The 12,562-nt window shown below is 43.3% G+C and overlaps 1 protein-coding gene across 1 annotated transcript in view; it reads right to left on the reverse strand.

Annotated features, from left to right (window-relative positions):
- Positions 1-10,477: 10,477 nt before the first annotated feature.
- FNDC3B (fibronectin type III domain containing 3B) overlaps positions 10,478-12,562 on the reverse strand; it is a 163,114-nt gene continuing 161,029 nt past the window's right edge. Inside the window, exon 25 of the mRNA XM_010006566.1 lies at positions 10,478-11,995. Coding sequence (XP_010004868.1) covers positions 11,684-11,995 — 312 coding nt within the window. The 3' untranslated portion in view covers positions 10,478-11,683. The remainder of the gene's footprint in view (positions 11,996-12,562) is intronic.

The raw sequence follows: 12,562 nt of genomic DNA on the forward strand, positions 1-12,562 counted from the left end.
AAACCTCCCCAGCAGCACTGATGGATGAGTACAGCATTGCTTGCCAACAGGGTTATTCCCCAAGCTGTGAGAAATAAACTTCATTGGGAAAACAAAAAACAAATGCAATCAAGAGTTCAACAGCATTTTTTTTCCTGAGAACAGCCTGACTGAAGCCTGCCAGGGCAGGTGTCATAAATTTGTCTCAGGCAGTAACATGGGGCCAAGCACCTTGTTGGCACAGGTTTAACCCGGAGGGGATGCTGCGGGAGGAGGAGGCAGAGGGAGACAACCCACGTCAGCATTGTCTGTCTGTCTGTCCAGCTGCAGCACTGGCCCTGTGCTCATAGTCTGTCTGTCCTGCTGCAGCTGCCCTGTGCTCATATACTATGAATACCCTGGCCAACACTTTCTAGCAGACAAAGCATTTCTCCTCCTCTGCCCAGGGTATTTCCACAGCACCCAGCATCCTCACCCCCCAAATCCTTCCCTATGTGAAAGACCAGGGGGGTCCCCTCCATCCTGTTTTGGGTCTGGACATGGCTTTTGGGATTCTCTTTATGCTCAGGAAAGAGAAGAGCCCTTGCTGGAGCTGGGCTACTCACTAAGTGTTGTGGACAGCATAGCTCTGCAGGAAGATTTCTTGCAGGCAGTAGAAACACAGGCTGCATTTCTGGAAACTATTCCCTCTAGGAACTGACTTTGCCAGCTCTAACTAAAAAAATTAGGGGCTTTTGTGAGTCAAAATCCTGTGTTCTTACTGACCTGTACGTGAGCAGCCCCCATAGGTTCATTCATTAAACTGTTCAAGTTTTTAAAGGCTTTTCTAACTCTACATTTGGTATCACAGCTTCACAAATAAGCAGGAACAATCTGGCTGCATTTTATTTCTTGGCAACATGTTAAATTGGTGATGAAAGAGGTCAAAAGCACCTCAGCAGAAAGCCCCGTTCATTTTAGAAAAGTACCTTTGCTGGAGCCATGCACAGGCAGAAAATCACGTCCTCTTGTATTTCTTGCCAAAAATAAAATATCCTGGAAAAATAGCACTTACATGTCAAATTTTGAGTTGATAGATATTCAGCATTTATGTAAGTTTGTGTCAAATGACATTTGCATAAGCCCTATTTAAAGCAGCAGCTGTGAGATACCAAAATAACCAGGAGAAGCTCCTCTCCTTCACTGAAAATGAACCGGCTGCTCCGACCTCCTCAGCTGATGGGCGAGGGAAGGGGAGGAAGGGAAGGGGTGGGAAGGGGGCTGCTGCTGCAAACGGTCCATGTGTAGGCTGGAAGGCCCTGCTCCATGGGACATCCCGGTGCCATTCCTGACTGGGCTGTCAGCTGTTCCTCCCAGCCCTTCACTCCACCCCTCCCGATGGGCTGCCCTGCGGTTTTTATCAGTTGCAAAAAATCCTGCAGCCTGAAGGAGCTTGAGAAGTAAATTCAAAATGTGGTACCAAAAAATGTGCCTAACTCCTCACAGCCCAACGATGGCTGCCTTGTTACTTCTGTGCACCCTGAACCACCCTCCTCACCCTCCAGCTGACAGCACCACCAGCAGATTTTACCCTCACAACTTTTAATGAACATTATTAACCTGATTTTACCAGAAAGGAAATTAAAGCACGTGGTGTTTTAACCAAGTGGGGAGTAGATCCATCCACTGCTGTCCTGGTGGGATCCCTGGGGCTGGGGGCTGGTACAGGCAGCCCTGAGCATTGGTTCAGTTTCAAAGCTGTGCTGCTGGAGTGCTCAACTCAGCCTGAGATAAGTGTTCTTTAGGAAATAAGTAACTTGTGGCTGACACTGCAGCCTCTGGAGAGCTCAGTCCAAAGGACCCTAAACAGAGAAAAACACAGGCTGTGCTTCCAAATACCTGCTTCTGCATCCCTACCATCAACAACCATGTGCCAGCCTGATGTGGGATTCATACCCACACATGTAAGCTCTCACGGCCATCCCTGGGCCTGCACACATGCAGGAGCTTCTCAGAAAATCCTCCGGGTAATCCAGAAGGATGTATACCCAGCAGATGCATTTGCAGGAGCTGGCACACCTTGGGAACACCTGGTGGGATGTACACTGTTTCACACACTGCCCAGCTGTAACACCAACAGTACCTGGAGGGTGGTCAGGTGATAAGGTGAAGTCTCTGCTGGTTTAGGTCCATCATCCCTGCAGGAGAGCAGTAGCTCCACACACATACACTCCCTGCTCCTCCCAGCCCTACATCCCCCCCCGATGAACCACAGCAGAATCCTGCCCAGCTCCACACAAAGACCAGGAGCTTCACACAAGCAAAATCATTTCCTCACAGACATGTTTGCAGTGTTTTTTCACTCTAACACATGATTTCTGGTGAGAGACAGGTAAAACCTCCAGGAGTTGGCCTCACCTCCCATATCCTCAGCCAAACTTTTGCTGAAAGCAGTTTGTTAGATGATGGGGTCCAGCTCTGCCAGCTCCATCCACTGGTGAAATCATAGTTTCAGTTTCCAGAAGCTCTGGCTGCTGAGATTTTGGGGGGGGAAGGGGGGAAGGGGGGGGCGGTGGGGAATAAAAAAAAGTGAATGTCAGATCAAAAATTGTGTTTCACTTCTAAATTGTGATTATGCAGGGATAGTGAAAGAGGATGAAGAAAAAGACAAATTTAATCTGTCATGTATCAATGAAGGTTTACAGGTTTCTGCAGTCACTTCTGCTTGCTGCTGAGCCTTAGTTCGGGTGTCATTCCAGCACAAAATAGGGTACTTTAATATATCAAACAAAATGAATACACTTGGTGGCCTTTTTACAGGCTTTCTCAGTGCTCTTTCCAGCAGAAAGATCTCCCTTCCAAGCCCAGAGCCTGGTGTTATTGCCCTTTTGAATCTGAACTGTGGGCTGGTGCATGCCAGGACTTGACAAATGAGAACAAAAGTCAGACCATCTCATTAACCCTACACTGGGACCAAAAAATAATAATAATAAAAAGAGAAAGCTCTACTTCATCTTGGAGCTGCACATAGTGATGCTGACTGCAAGCTCCTCTGAGTCCTGAAAACATTTTGACTTGGTTTTGCTCAGCAAGAAAAATTTGGCTCTGCAGCAAAATTTTGGAGAGCAAGAAGTGCCTCCAGCCTATCAGGTGCACTTGCTGTGGCAGCATCAACTCCATCCTACCACTAACAGCCTACAAAAGCACCCTCCTGCTGCTGGCCATGAGCAGGCTTGAGGAACAAACTCAAGGTAGGCAGAGGACTATAGGTGCTGGGCAGTATCCCAGGAAAACACCTGATGGGATGTGAGCAATCCCCAGTCACTTTAGCCTGTCCTGTATTTTGGGGCATTCATGGACAAGGATTATGTCCTTCACACATTCATGGACAAGACCCTATGTCCTTCATACACTGGGTCAGCTCCAAACAGACATCAGTGGTGAGATGGCTGCCTGGACCCTGGCTCCACCTCTTACTAGGAGGGTACCAACTCCTAAGTAGCCTCTCAAGCAAGTCCTGCCCGGTTGGCAATCTGCTGCTCTCTTGTTCTGTGCACAAACACATCCTTTTGAAAGCCTAGAGGCTGCTGTACTGGGAGATAAAACACTTGGAAATGAAGACATTTTACTGCTCTCCATGGCTTGGTGACGTGCACAAGCCCCTAAGATAAATTGCTCTCAGGAATCAAGGGCCTCATGCTCAACTTCAGTGGCTGCTCTGTGGGCACAGGAGCTGCTCAGCCAGTATTTGGCCCCATTCTGAATGCTGCTGGGTCAAAGGAGCAAAGCACTACACCTTTTTCTTTTTCCCCATGTTCTGATTGATTTTCACAAGATTGCAGTGCTGTCCACCAGAAAGAAAAGGCAGGTTGATTTCCAAGCCATTATTCCCATTGTCCTGCCTACAGAGCCTCCCTCCACCAAGGCAGGCAGGAATCCAACCCCCGAGCCTACTCTGCAATGAGCCCTCAGATTTCAACAGCTTTAACACTTCCATATTACAAAAGACAGCAACAACTCATACTCCATATACTCACCAGGAGTCAAGCCAATATTCATGGCCACATGTGGGCCCTTATTCTGCCCAGTCAATAGCACCTTGGTATTTTTATCCAGCGCTGACAATGCCATTGATTTTTGTGGAATTTGCTGTGCTGTGCCAGGGACACTGGTGGGGGGCAGAAAAGGTGCAATCTTCTGGGCTAGTTTAGATTGAAGGTGCAGTTTTGAGCCCACTGAACTATTGTTGGCTTGCAAAGAGGGAGGCAGGTGGCCAACACAAGGGTTTCCTTCTGCCATGGTTGGTGCTGCAGCTCTGATGCAGATGTGCTGGTGCAGGGCTCATCCCTTGGATGAACCTTTGGTGCTCCCTTGGCATCTCATTTACAGGGTGTATATATAAGAAAACGAACCCATTTCAGACATATTCAGGTCACAACAGGGGTTTCTTCCTCACAAAGAGCTGACCTACAAGGCTGATTGACACAGTGGCTGCCCCAGCCTCCAGCAGTCACCTCAGACCAGCTACTCTTGCTTGCAGTGTCAAAAACCATGAGACTTTGGACATACCTGCTTGCTCTTCAGTCTTTGCTGTGGGCTTGAGCCTCATTCCCCCCACCATGGTGTAACTTGGAGTCTGGAACACAGCTAGAGCAATGCCATTGCTGTAGGCTGTGGTGGGACCTGTCTCCAACGTCCCTTCCTGTGAGATGGGCCAACGTGGGCTGGAGGAAAGGGCTTGCACCACCACTTGTAAGACGGGGCTTACTTAGAGAACAACCAGAGGTTTGTGCAGCTGTGATGCTTTTCAGAACATGGAAGTCAACCTCATCACACTTTAAACAAGGCCATGAGTACGAGCTACAATCTACAGAAGAAATACCCAACACCAGCACTGGAGAGAGGCAAAGACAGGAGCAGTAGCAGCTTAAGTACTGTGATCCAGAGCTATCACAAGGTCAGAGCTACACCTAACACAGTTCCCAGTCCCCAGAGCAGCATCCTGGGGAACACTGGGCCCTGCTGATTGCAACACCATCTTTTTCTCAATGTGCCAAACCCCAACGTGCTGCAGCAGCACGTGCTGCCCCCTCCCCACCCAGCACCCTGCCACCAGCTGGTGAGCAGTCTCTGCAAAGAAAGGGCACTAGAGCTATAAATTAATAAATACAATATTTGCACTGGATTAGTGTCACTTTCTCCACTCTCTTCACATGTTAATCCTCACAAGATTCTTGCCTCCCCACTGTTTGCTCTATTTTATTTGTAGAGAATAACAGCTTTCAAATGACAGAAATTGAGAGAGATGAGCTAATAAAATTACCAAATGACATCCACTGAACACACTGACCCAAGCAGTTACTTATTAACCCTGCTACTAGGCCTGAAAATAGTTTTGACTGCATGCAATGCCATCTATGCCAGCAATTAGCACAATAAATATAACTACTCAAACTAACAACAGCACATCCACCTAAATGACAGCAGATAGCAGACTCATTCACTGGGTGAGAAAGCATCTTGTGAAACCTTATTTTTCTTCATTTCCCCCAGCCAAGAATCTGTGCATTGTGAGACAGCAATTTTTGAGAGTAAAACCAGATGCCATCATTTAGCACCTAGTAAAAGTAATACCAGTGAAATAGCCCTTTCAAAGAATCTCAGCTGCCTTTTTCTTTTCAGCCATAAAAATACTGAAACAAGATGTTCTTAACTTCCTCCGTAACTTACCTGTGGTTCTCAGAAGAACAAGGACATTTCTGTCTTCACTCCAAGGCAAGTGAATATTAAGAACAGAGAATATAATTCTACATCACTTCAAGAAATCATACTACATCATGAATTCTTCAGTAATTCTAGAAAAAAGATTTGCACAGGTAATACAATTTATACACCACATTTCCACAATTATGTCTATTTGACTTTTCTCTAATACTTTTGGGTGCAGACAAGTCAAACAAAACCATGAGGCTCATGAAGGTGTCACTGATGCTGGAGAGAATCACCCCATCTCCCTAGTCCATAAATTGCTCAGGCTTTGCTGAGATCTTGAAGGATTCATTTCGGTTTGGAATGAAGGGGTAAAGGTCAGGTTGCAGCAGTAGTTGTCTTTAAAAACATGAACCAATCTCTTTGTGCCACTTGTGTCATCTTGAGCAAACATTTGGGCAAGCAGGAGGACAGCAAGGGGCTTTGGTCAGGGTCTGGCAGGAGCTGAGCAGTTCAGCTCATCCCACTGCTTTCTACCATTTAAGATAAACTCTCACATGACATCTGCCACCTTTAAGGACAGGAATATACTGGGGACAATTAAGAGAAGCAATTTAAATCACCAGTTGGAGATGGGCAGGGGCTGGAGCTGCTCTCCTATTCACCTACAACTCACAGTATTGATGGACCTTCCCCTCCATCCCTTGCCCCACGCACGAGAAGGAACCAGTCTTGCCCCACAGGCACCAAACACAGCACAGCAGTGTAACTCAGCGCACAAATGAGTCAGATGATGAAGCACTGAGCTACCACCGCCACCACCAGCTCCCTGTGCAAGGTACAAGCATTCCTCTGTTCAGACAAGAAAAGCAGGATTCCCCAGGGAATAGTTCTCCAGCTGCGGATCTGGAGACCTCAGCTAACCCAGCCAATCTGCCAGCTGGCTGAGGACACAAGCTGTGCTGACCCCTGGCCAAGGGAGGAGCAGCTCAAGGGATGCTGCTTTGCAACACACACCCTGGAGCTCCCAAAGACTCATTTTCAGGTATTTTCAAATCCCTCTGCTGTGTTTCAAGACAGGAAGGAGCATCAGGAGAGCTTGACACGAAGGCTGGAGTTAATTCTACCTCCCCTCAAGAAAGTGCTACTTATAACAGGCTGAATAGGAGCATATCCTAAAATTCCAAGACTTGAATGAAACCAGCAGAAAAACCTCTGCAGAAGGTGAACATGGACTGATGCTATCTGTGGATCCTGTTTCTTCACTTGTCCTGGGACTGGCTGGCTCAGATAGTGCTAAATCTTTTGATACAGTGGTTTCTCATATGGAGCCTCCCCTCCTAGAGCTCAACTCTTCTCCACAGAACCAAATGGGCTCTGAACTTGCAACAGTGACTGGAAGCCATAAACAAAACAAATTCTATTCGTTCTGTTTTTGAGCAGGTTGCTTGATTACTGAGAAGAGAGAATGGCTGCTGCTATAGAAACAGCAGCCACCAACCTGAACCACGCTTGGCTGCAGGCAGGCAGACCTGGACATTACTCAAATATCTCATGTGCCACAGTCCACAACCAACCACTGAACCAGCCTAAAGGTTGTCTGTAAGGCCACAAAAAGATCTAAAAATATGAGCCCCTGCAGATATTTTTCTCCCAACAGGTACGAGGAGGCAGGAGATGTTAAATACAGTGTTACCCAAGCCCGGCTACAACTTGCTCCTTACTTCCTTGTAAAATCAAATCTATAGGAAACCTGGTGCTACTTACTTCACATCTGGCTAGTTTGGGTGTGGGAAAGGGACCCAGCACCTCTGCACCAAACCTGTGGGTGAGAAAATTAAAAAACAACATTCAGAGCTCAAAGAGTAAATCCCCAAATCCCCCTTCACTCCCATGGGCTTTACCTGTTCTCCATCCTCTCTGCAGACACTCATGGCAAACAGGAAACCAGGGACTACTGAGAAGAAAAGACCACTTCAGGTATCAGAACAGTGAGCACTGTTCCACAGACATCTTTGAAAAGTTTTGTCAAAAAGAGATTGTTTAGGCAAGCACTGTTTAAATAAAAAAAAAGTGCTGAGCAGCCAAGTAAAAAAATGACTATTTCCTTAGGAAAACCCCACTCATGTTGCAAATTGCCATAGTTAAAAAAGTAAGCAAAAAAAATGCTGTTTTTATGGAGTCATTTGAGGATGAAAAACTGTTTAAAAACAAACATTAATATATTTGCCAAGAAACATGCATAAATATCAGATTAATTCATTACAAAGAGATAACAAATCCCAGGTGTTTTTTACCATCCTTAAATTTTCTCACAAGCTATTTAAAGGGAGTGATGAAATCACAGGAGGAAGTTGACTCTAGTATTATTGCTCAACACTTTTGCTCCCTGTACATCAGCAAGGGAAGGAAAGTGTAGGACAGAGCTCACTGCTCCTGCCCAGGCTAGGCAGCCCCAGGGAAGGACCACAGTTCCCCCCAGATGAGGAAACAGAGGGCTACAAAAACCAGCTCACCTGAGAAGGAATTTGACATTCACCTGGATGATGGGTAGGTCAAAACACCAGCAGCCTTGAGGTGCATGGTACAGGTAAGGACCTGGCTGAACATCACCTACAGCCTATTTAGCTCAGTCTAAGAACAGGTTATGCCATGAACTGCTGCACTGCACCAGCAAACACTTCACCAAGAACACAAAATAATTCCAATTACGAAGCAGAAACACCCTGAGTTAAATATGGGGGTCCTGCATCAGGCTGCAGCAACACCCCTGACCTGCAAGGAAGGGGCCACACAAAGGCTGTACTCAATTAAGAAAACTCCTGGGAGTATCAGAAAGAATTAAAACATTTATTGGGCATAAATATATTACATATACACTACAGATACAGTTACGTCTTACATACATAGTGTAGTATTTGCAAAATCTATACATTAAAATTGATATGGCAGTTTTAATAGAATGCATATGAAATAGTCTAGAATTTACAATACAAGAAAACTTATGATTATTCTTTTTTTTTTTTAAAGTTGAAAAGCTTGGAATGTATGTTCCCATAGTGAGGTAAAAATATTATTTTATTTTTTTTTCAATTTAAAGAACTGTGCAAGAAAAAGGTTCATACACATTCAGTTAGGGCACTTTCAGTCATGACACTGAATACTGAGCTACTGGAGCAAACAAAGAGGATTAGAAAACATTTCAAGTTCATAAAGTCAGAACAATATAAAAACATCTGTCTCCTTCCTTCAGGGTTTTAAATATTTAGTGTTTCATTCTACCTTTTTGTTTCATTTCTTTCAGAGCAGAGAGCCCTCGGGTTGGATTTGATGCCTGACACGGCTGGACCAAAGGCATAAAGATGGGAAGAGGGAAGGTGGTGGTGGAGATCAAACCAGGAGGGTGTGAGACCTGGGATGCTTGATCTGATTGCTAATGTATGAATGACAAATCACTATGGCAGAATATACAAACTAAAATAATGTCAAATTAACTTATGTAGAGCCTGTCCCACCTCCTGGAGAATCCTGGAGCTGACACCCTCAGGGCTGGGCTGGGTGGTCTCCTCAGCAGGATGGTAAGGGGCACTAAACAAAGGAGCAAGGACAGAAATGCTTCAAGTGTAACTGATTGCTTTTCTCTACACTTCTGCTCCCTGCTTTTAGTATCATTTGTATTTCAAACTCCCAAAATCGATGAAATCATATAAAGCAAGGTGGGTTGTTTTTTTTTTTTTTTTAATTAAAGTGTTGGGTTTTTTTAAAAAAAAAGAGGTGTCAAGCTTGGATTTCATAGCAGCACTGCTGAAATAACAGTTAAAAAATAAAAAGGGAATCTAATCCAATTTCTGGGTTTCCAAACTAGCCACTTTTCAGTGTTGGTTTTTTGTTTTTGTTTTTTTTAAATTACACTCTTTTCTCCTCCATTGAAGACAGCTGCATATGCTTTGCTCACAAAATACAGATGCAAGGTCACAAAGTTTCGTATCACAAATAAATTTAAATAAGATGTAAATAAATTTTACAAGCCATGACTTTGGCAAGAACAAAAAAAATAGATATATTTAGCTCAATGCCATTAGTTTGCAAGGCTAAATTAAACTAATTATAGTCAATAACAAAATACAGAACATTTCTAATATTTGCTACATCTAGAGAGGCACACAGAATAATTCATTGATCTTAGCACTTTCTTTCCAGAGATGATTATGTTTTTGGATACATGTAAACGTTTCAATCACTGATAATGGGGGTTTTTTTGGCATTTAATGTACTAGATGCTCCCATCTTCAAAAAGACAAGAAAATGTAAGAAGATTATTAATACTAGGAATGCTGCCAGGTAAAAAGTTGATCTAAAGTACAACAGTATAAAACAGACAAAATATAACATGCTACAGGGAGGGGGGAGGGGGATTAGTACATAAGTACACTTTTTATTTTTTATTTTTTTTTACAATAAATAAAAGATTGCACTGTAATTGGTATTTAAAGTACTGTATGCAGTATATAGTATAAATAAACCTAAAACAAAAATAATGTTGTTTTTTCCCCATTACTTTGGTTAAGGGAATATGATGCTAGTACAGGACACTGAATCTTAAGACGATGGAGACAGAGCACAAAATAGCCAGGACAAAAGCCAAACCAAGTAGCAAAAATATACAAAAACAAGAGGCAGGGAAATACACTGTGTCTGTTGCACCCTTTTGGAATCTATTTGCACCTCCAGCTCATTTATGTCCCTGAGGTACTCGCACAATGTTGACTTAATATAAATAATCCAATGACTGAAGAGTTAAAATCCTAGCATCTTGTTGGATTAAAATGAGTATCTTGGAAGGGGCAGGCAGAAGGAGGGGGGACATTCCCATCAGAGCAGGACTCTGGTCTGAATTTTGCCATGTACCAAGTTATTTCAATTAGCCCTGTGGTAAGAACAGCACCGGCACCCATTTAAGATATTTAAAATAACAGATCTCATTTCTGATACCTCCAAAAAAGTTCCATCAAATGGATTCCCCCTCCAAATAATAACAACAATAATAATTAAAAAAATCAACTGACAGTAAAGTTTGCTTACACTGAGAGTAAATCTCACCTAGTTCAGTAGAGGCAGTAAGCTGTCACCAGCTCCAATCATATAAATCAGGCTGAACACAACAGAATAATATCTAGCATTAGATCAGGAATAGTTATATACAGTGACAGACAAGTTAAAGCAGCTTTTAAATAGCTGAACATGGGAATAACTAACTATTGCACAATGCCCTCTTACTTAAAATTACTGCTAGGAATCAAAATGGTAAAAAAAACAACTATAATGCTTCACAATTTATATGCAGTTTGGTTACTTGATTTCTCATACAGGCAGTTTATAGTGTTGTAAGTGTAAAAATAACAATTAAAAAGATTTTTTGACTGCAGGATATTGTTCCGATTTAAATGCACTAAACAGTTAAAAGTAACAATTTATGTTTCATCTTAAAAAAACCTGGGGCAAATGTAATGAATAATTAATAGGCAACACTACTAATACTGTTCATGGAAAACCTGGTACTGTTGACTAACACTGTATTCTAGGCTTACCACTACACACTCGTGACTAATGTTTAGAAGGAAAAAGAAGAGACAAAAAGGTGACTCATGAGTAAAATTTCCTAAATAGTAGGATAAAATAAGAGACTGTAAGAACTTCAGTGAAGAAAACCAAAAACAACATTGAAAAGGCAAATTGGTGACAATTTTGAAACTAACTGTGAAGGAAAAAAAGTCTTGCTTTTGGTGTCTGGTTTGTGTCTTTCTCCAGTTTGACCACTTCCTAGTTTTGAATTTCAAAAAGGTGCATCAAAACACTGATTTATCTTTCTTCAAGCTAGAACTGTAAAAACGAGAGAAGTATATAAAATGTATGGTAGAACAAAAGGATTAAAAAAAAAAAGGAATATCTGAATAAATGTGTGGATTATAATGCGTAGCATTAGTTAAATTTGTATCTCAAACTTCCATGGAATTCTCTACTTCATAAAGAAGTATTGTAATATACAGGCGAATATGATTGACAAACTTGCAAAGCCAAGAACAATAAGGGCTGCAAACTGTTCATCAGTAGCAATCATGCTCTTGATCTTAGGATCATCTGTGCTTCCCACTTCTCCTGCAAGCATGATCTCATTTCGCTGAAGCATAAAGGCAACGGATGGGCTGAAAGGTCCACTCAGTTCCTGTGAGGTATCCAAGCACCGGCGGCAGACGCAGACGCGAAACCGATAGTCTGTGTTGACTTGAAGGCCTGAGATGTGGAATGTGGTCTCTTCTCCCTTGTACACCTTCAAAACAAAACAGTGAGCAGAGTCAAATACAAAGAGCAAGACAACCTCCTCCTCTCACAGCATCAAACCATTAGGAACACAGGAACGTTTCATGTTGCAGGGATGTCGGCCAGCAAGTTAAGTCCGAGTCTTGCAAAGCAACATCACTGAAGCTCTCAAGGGAAGAACTCTCTAGGTCAGTGCAGGTTTTGGAAAGATTGAGGCATGTGAAGGACTATGTAAGAGATGTTCAACCATGACAGAATTGTTCTGGTTGGAAAAGACCTTTAAGATAATTGAGTCCAACCATTAACCGAACACATCAACTGTCAACCTAACTCTACTGAGTCAAGTCCCTCACACATCTCCATGTCTTTTCAGCACCTCCAGGGATGGTGATTCAACCACCTCTCTGGGAAGCCTGGTCCAGTGTTTGATCATCCTTTGGATGAAGGAGTTTCTTCTAATATCTAATTTAAACCTGCCCAGTGCAACTTGCAGCCATTTCCTCTTGTCCTGTTGCTTGCTCCTAGGGAAAGGAGACTGACCTCCCCTGGCTACCATGAGAGGTCTCAGTAAGGAGCG

This window comes from Chaetura pelagica, unplaced genomic scaffold, assembly GCF_000747805.2.
Source record: "Chaetura pelagica isolate M959 unplaced genomic scaffold, ChaPel_1.0 scaffold341, whole genome shotgun sequence".
In the NCBI taxonomy this organism is placed as follows: domain Eukaryota; kingdom Metazoa; phylum Chordata; class Aves; order Apodiformes; family Apodidae; genus Chaetura; species Chaetura pelagica.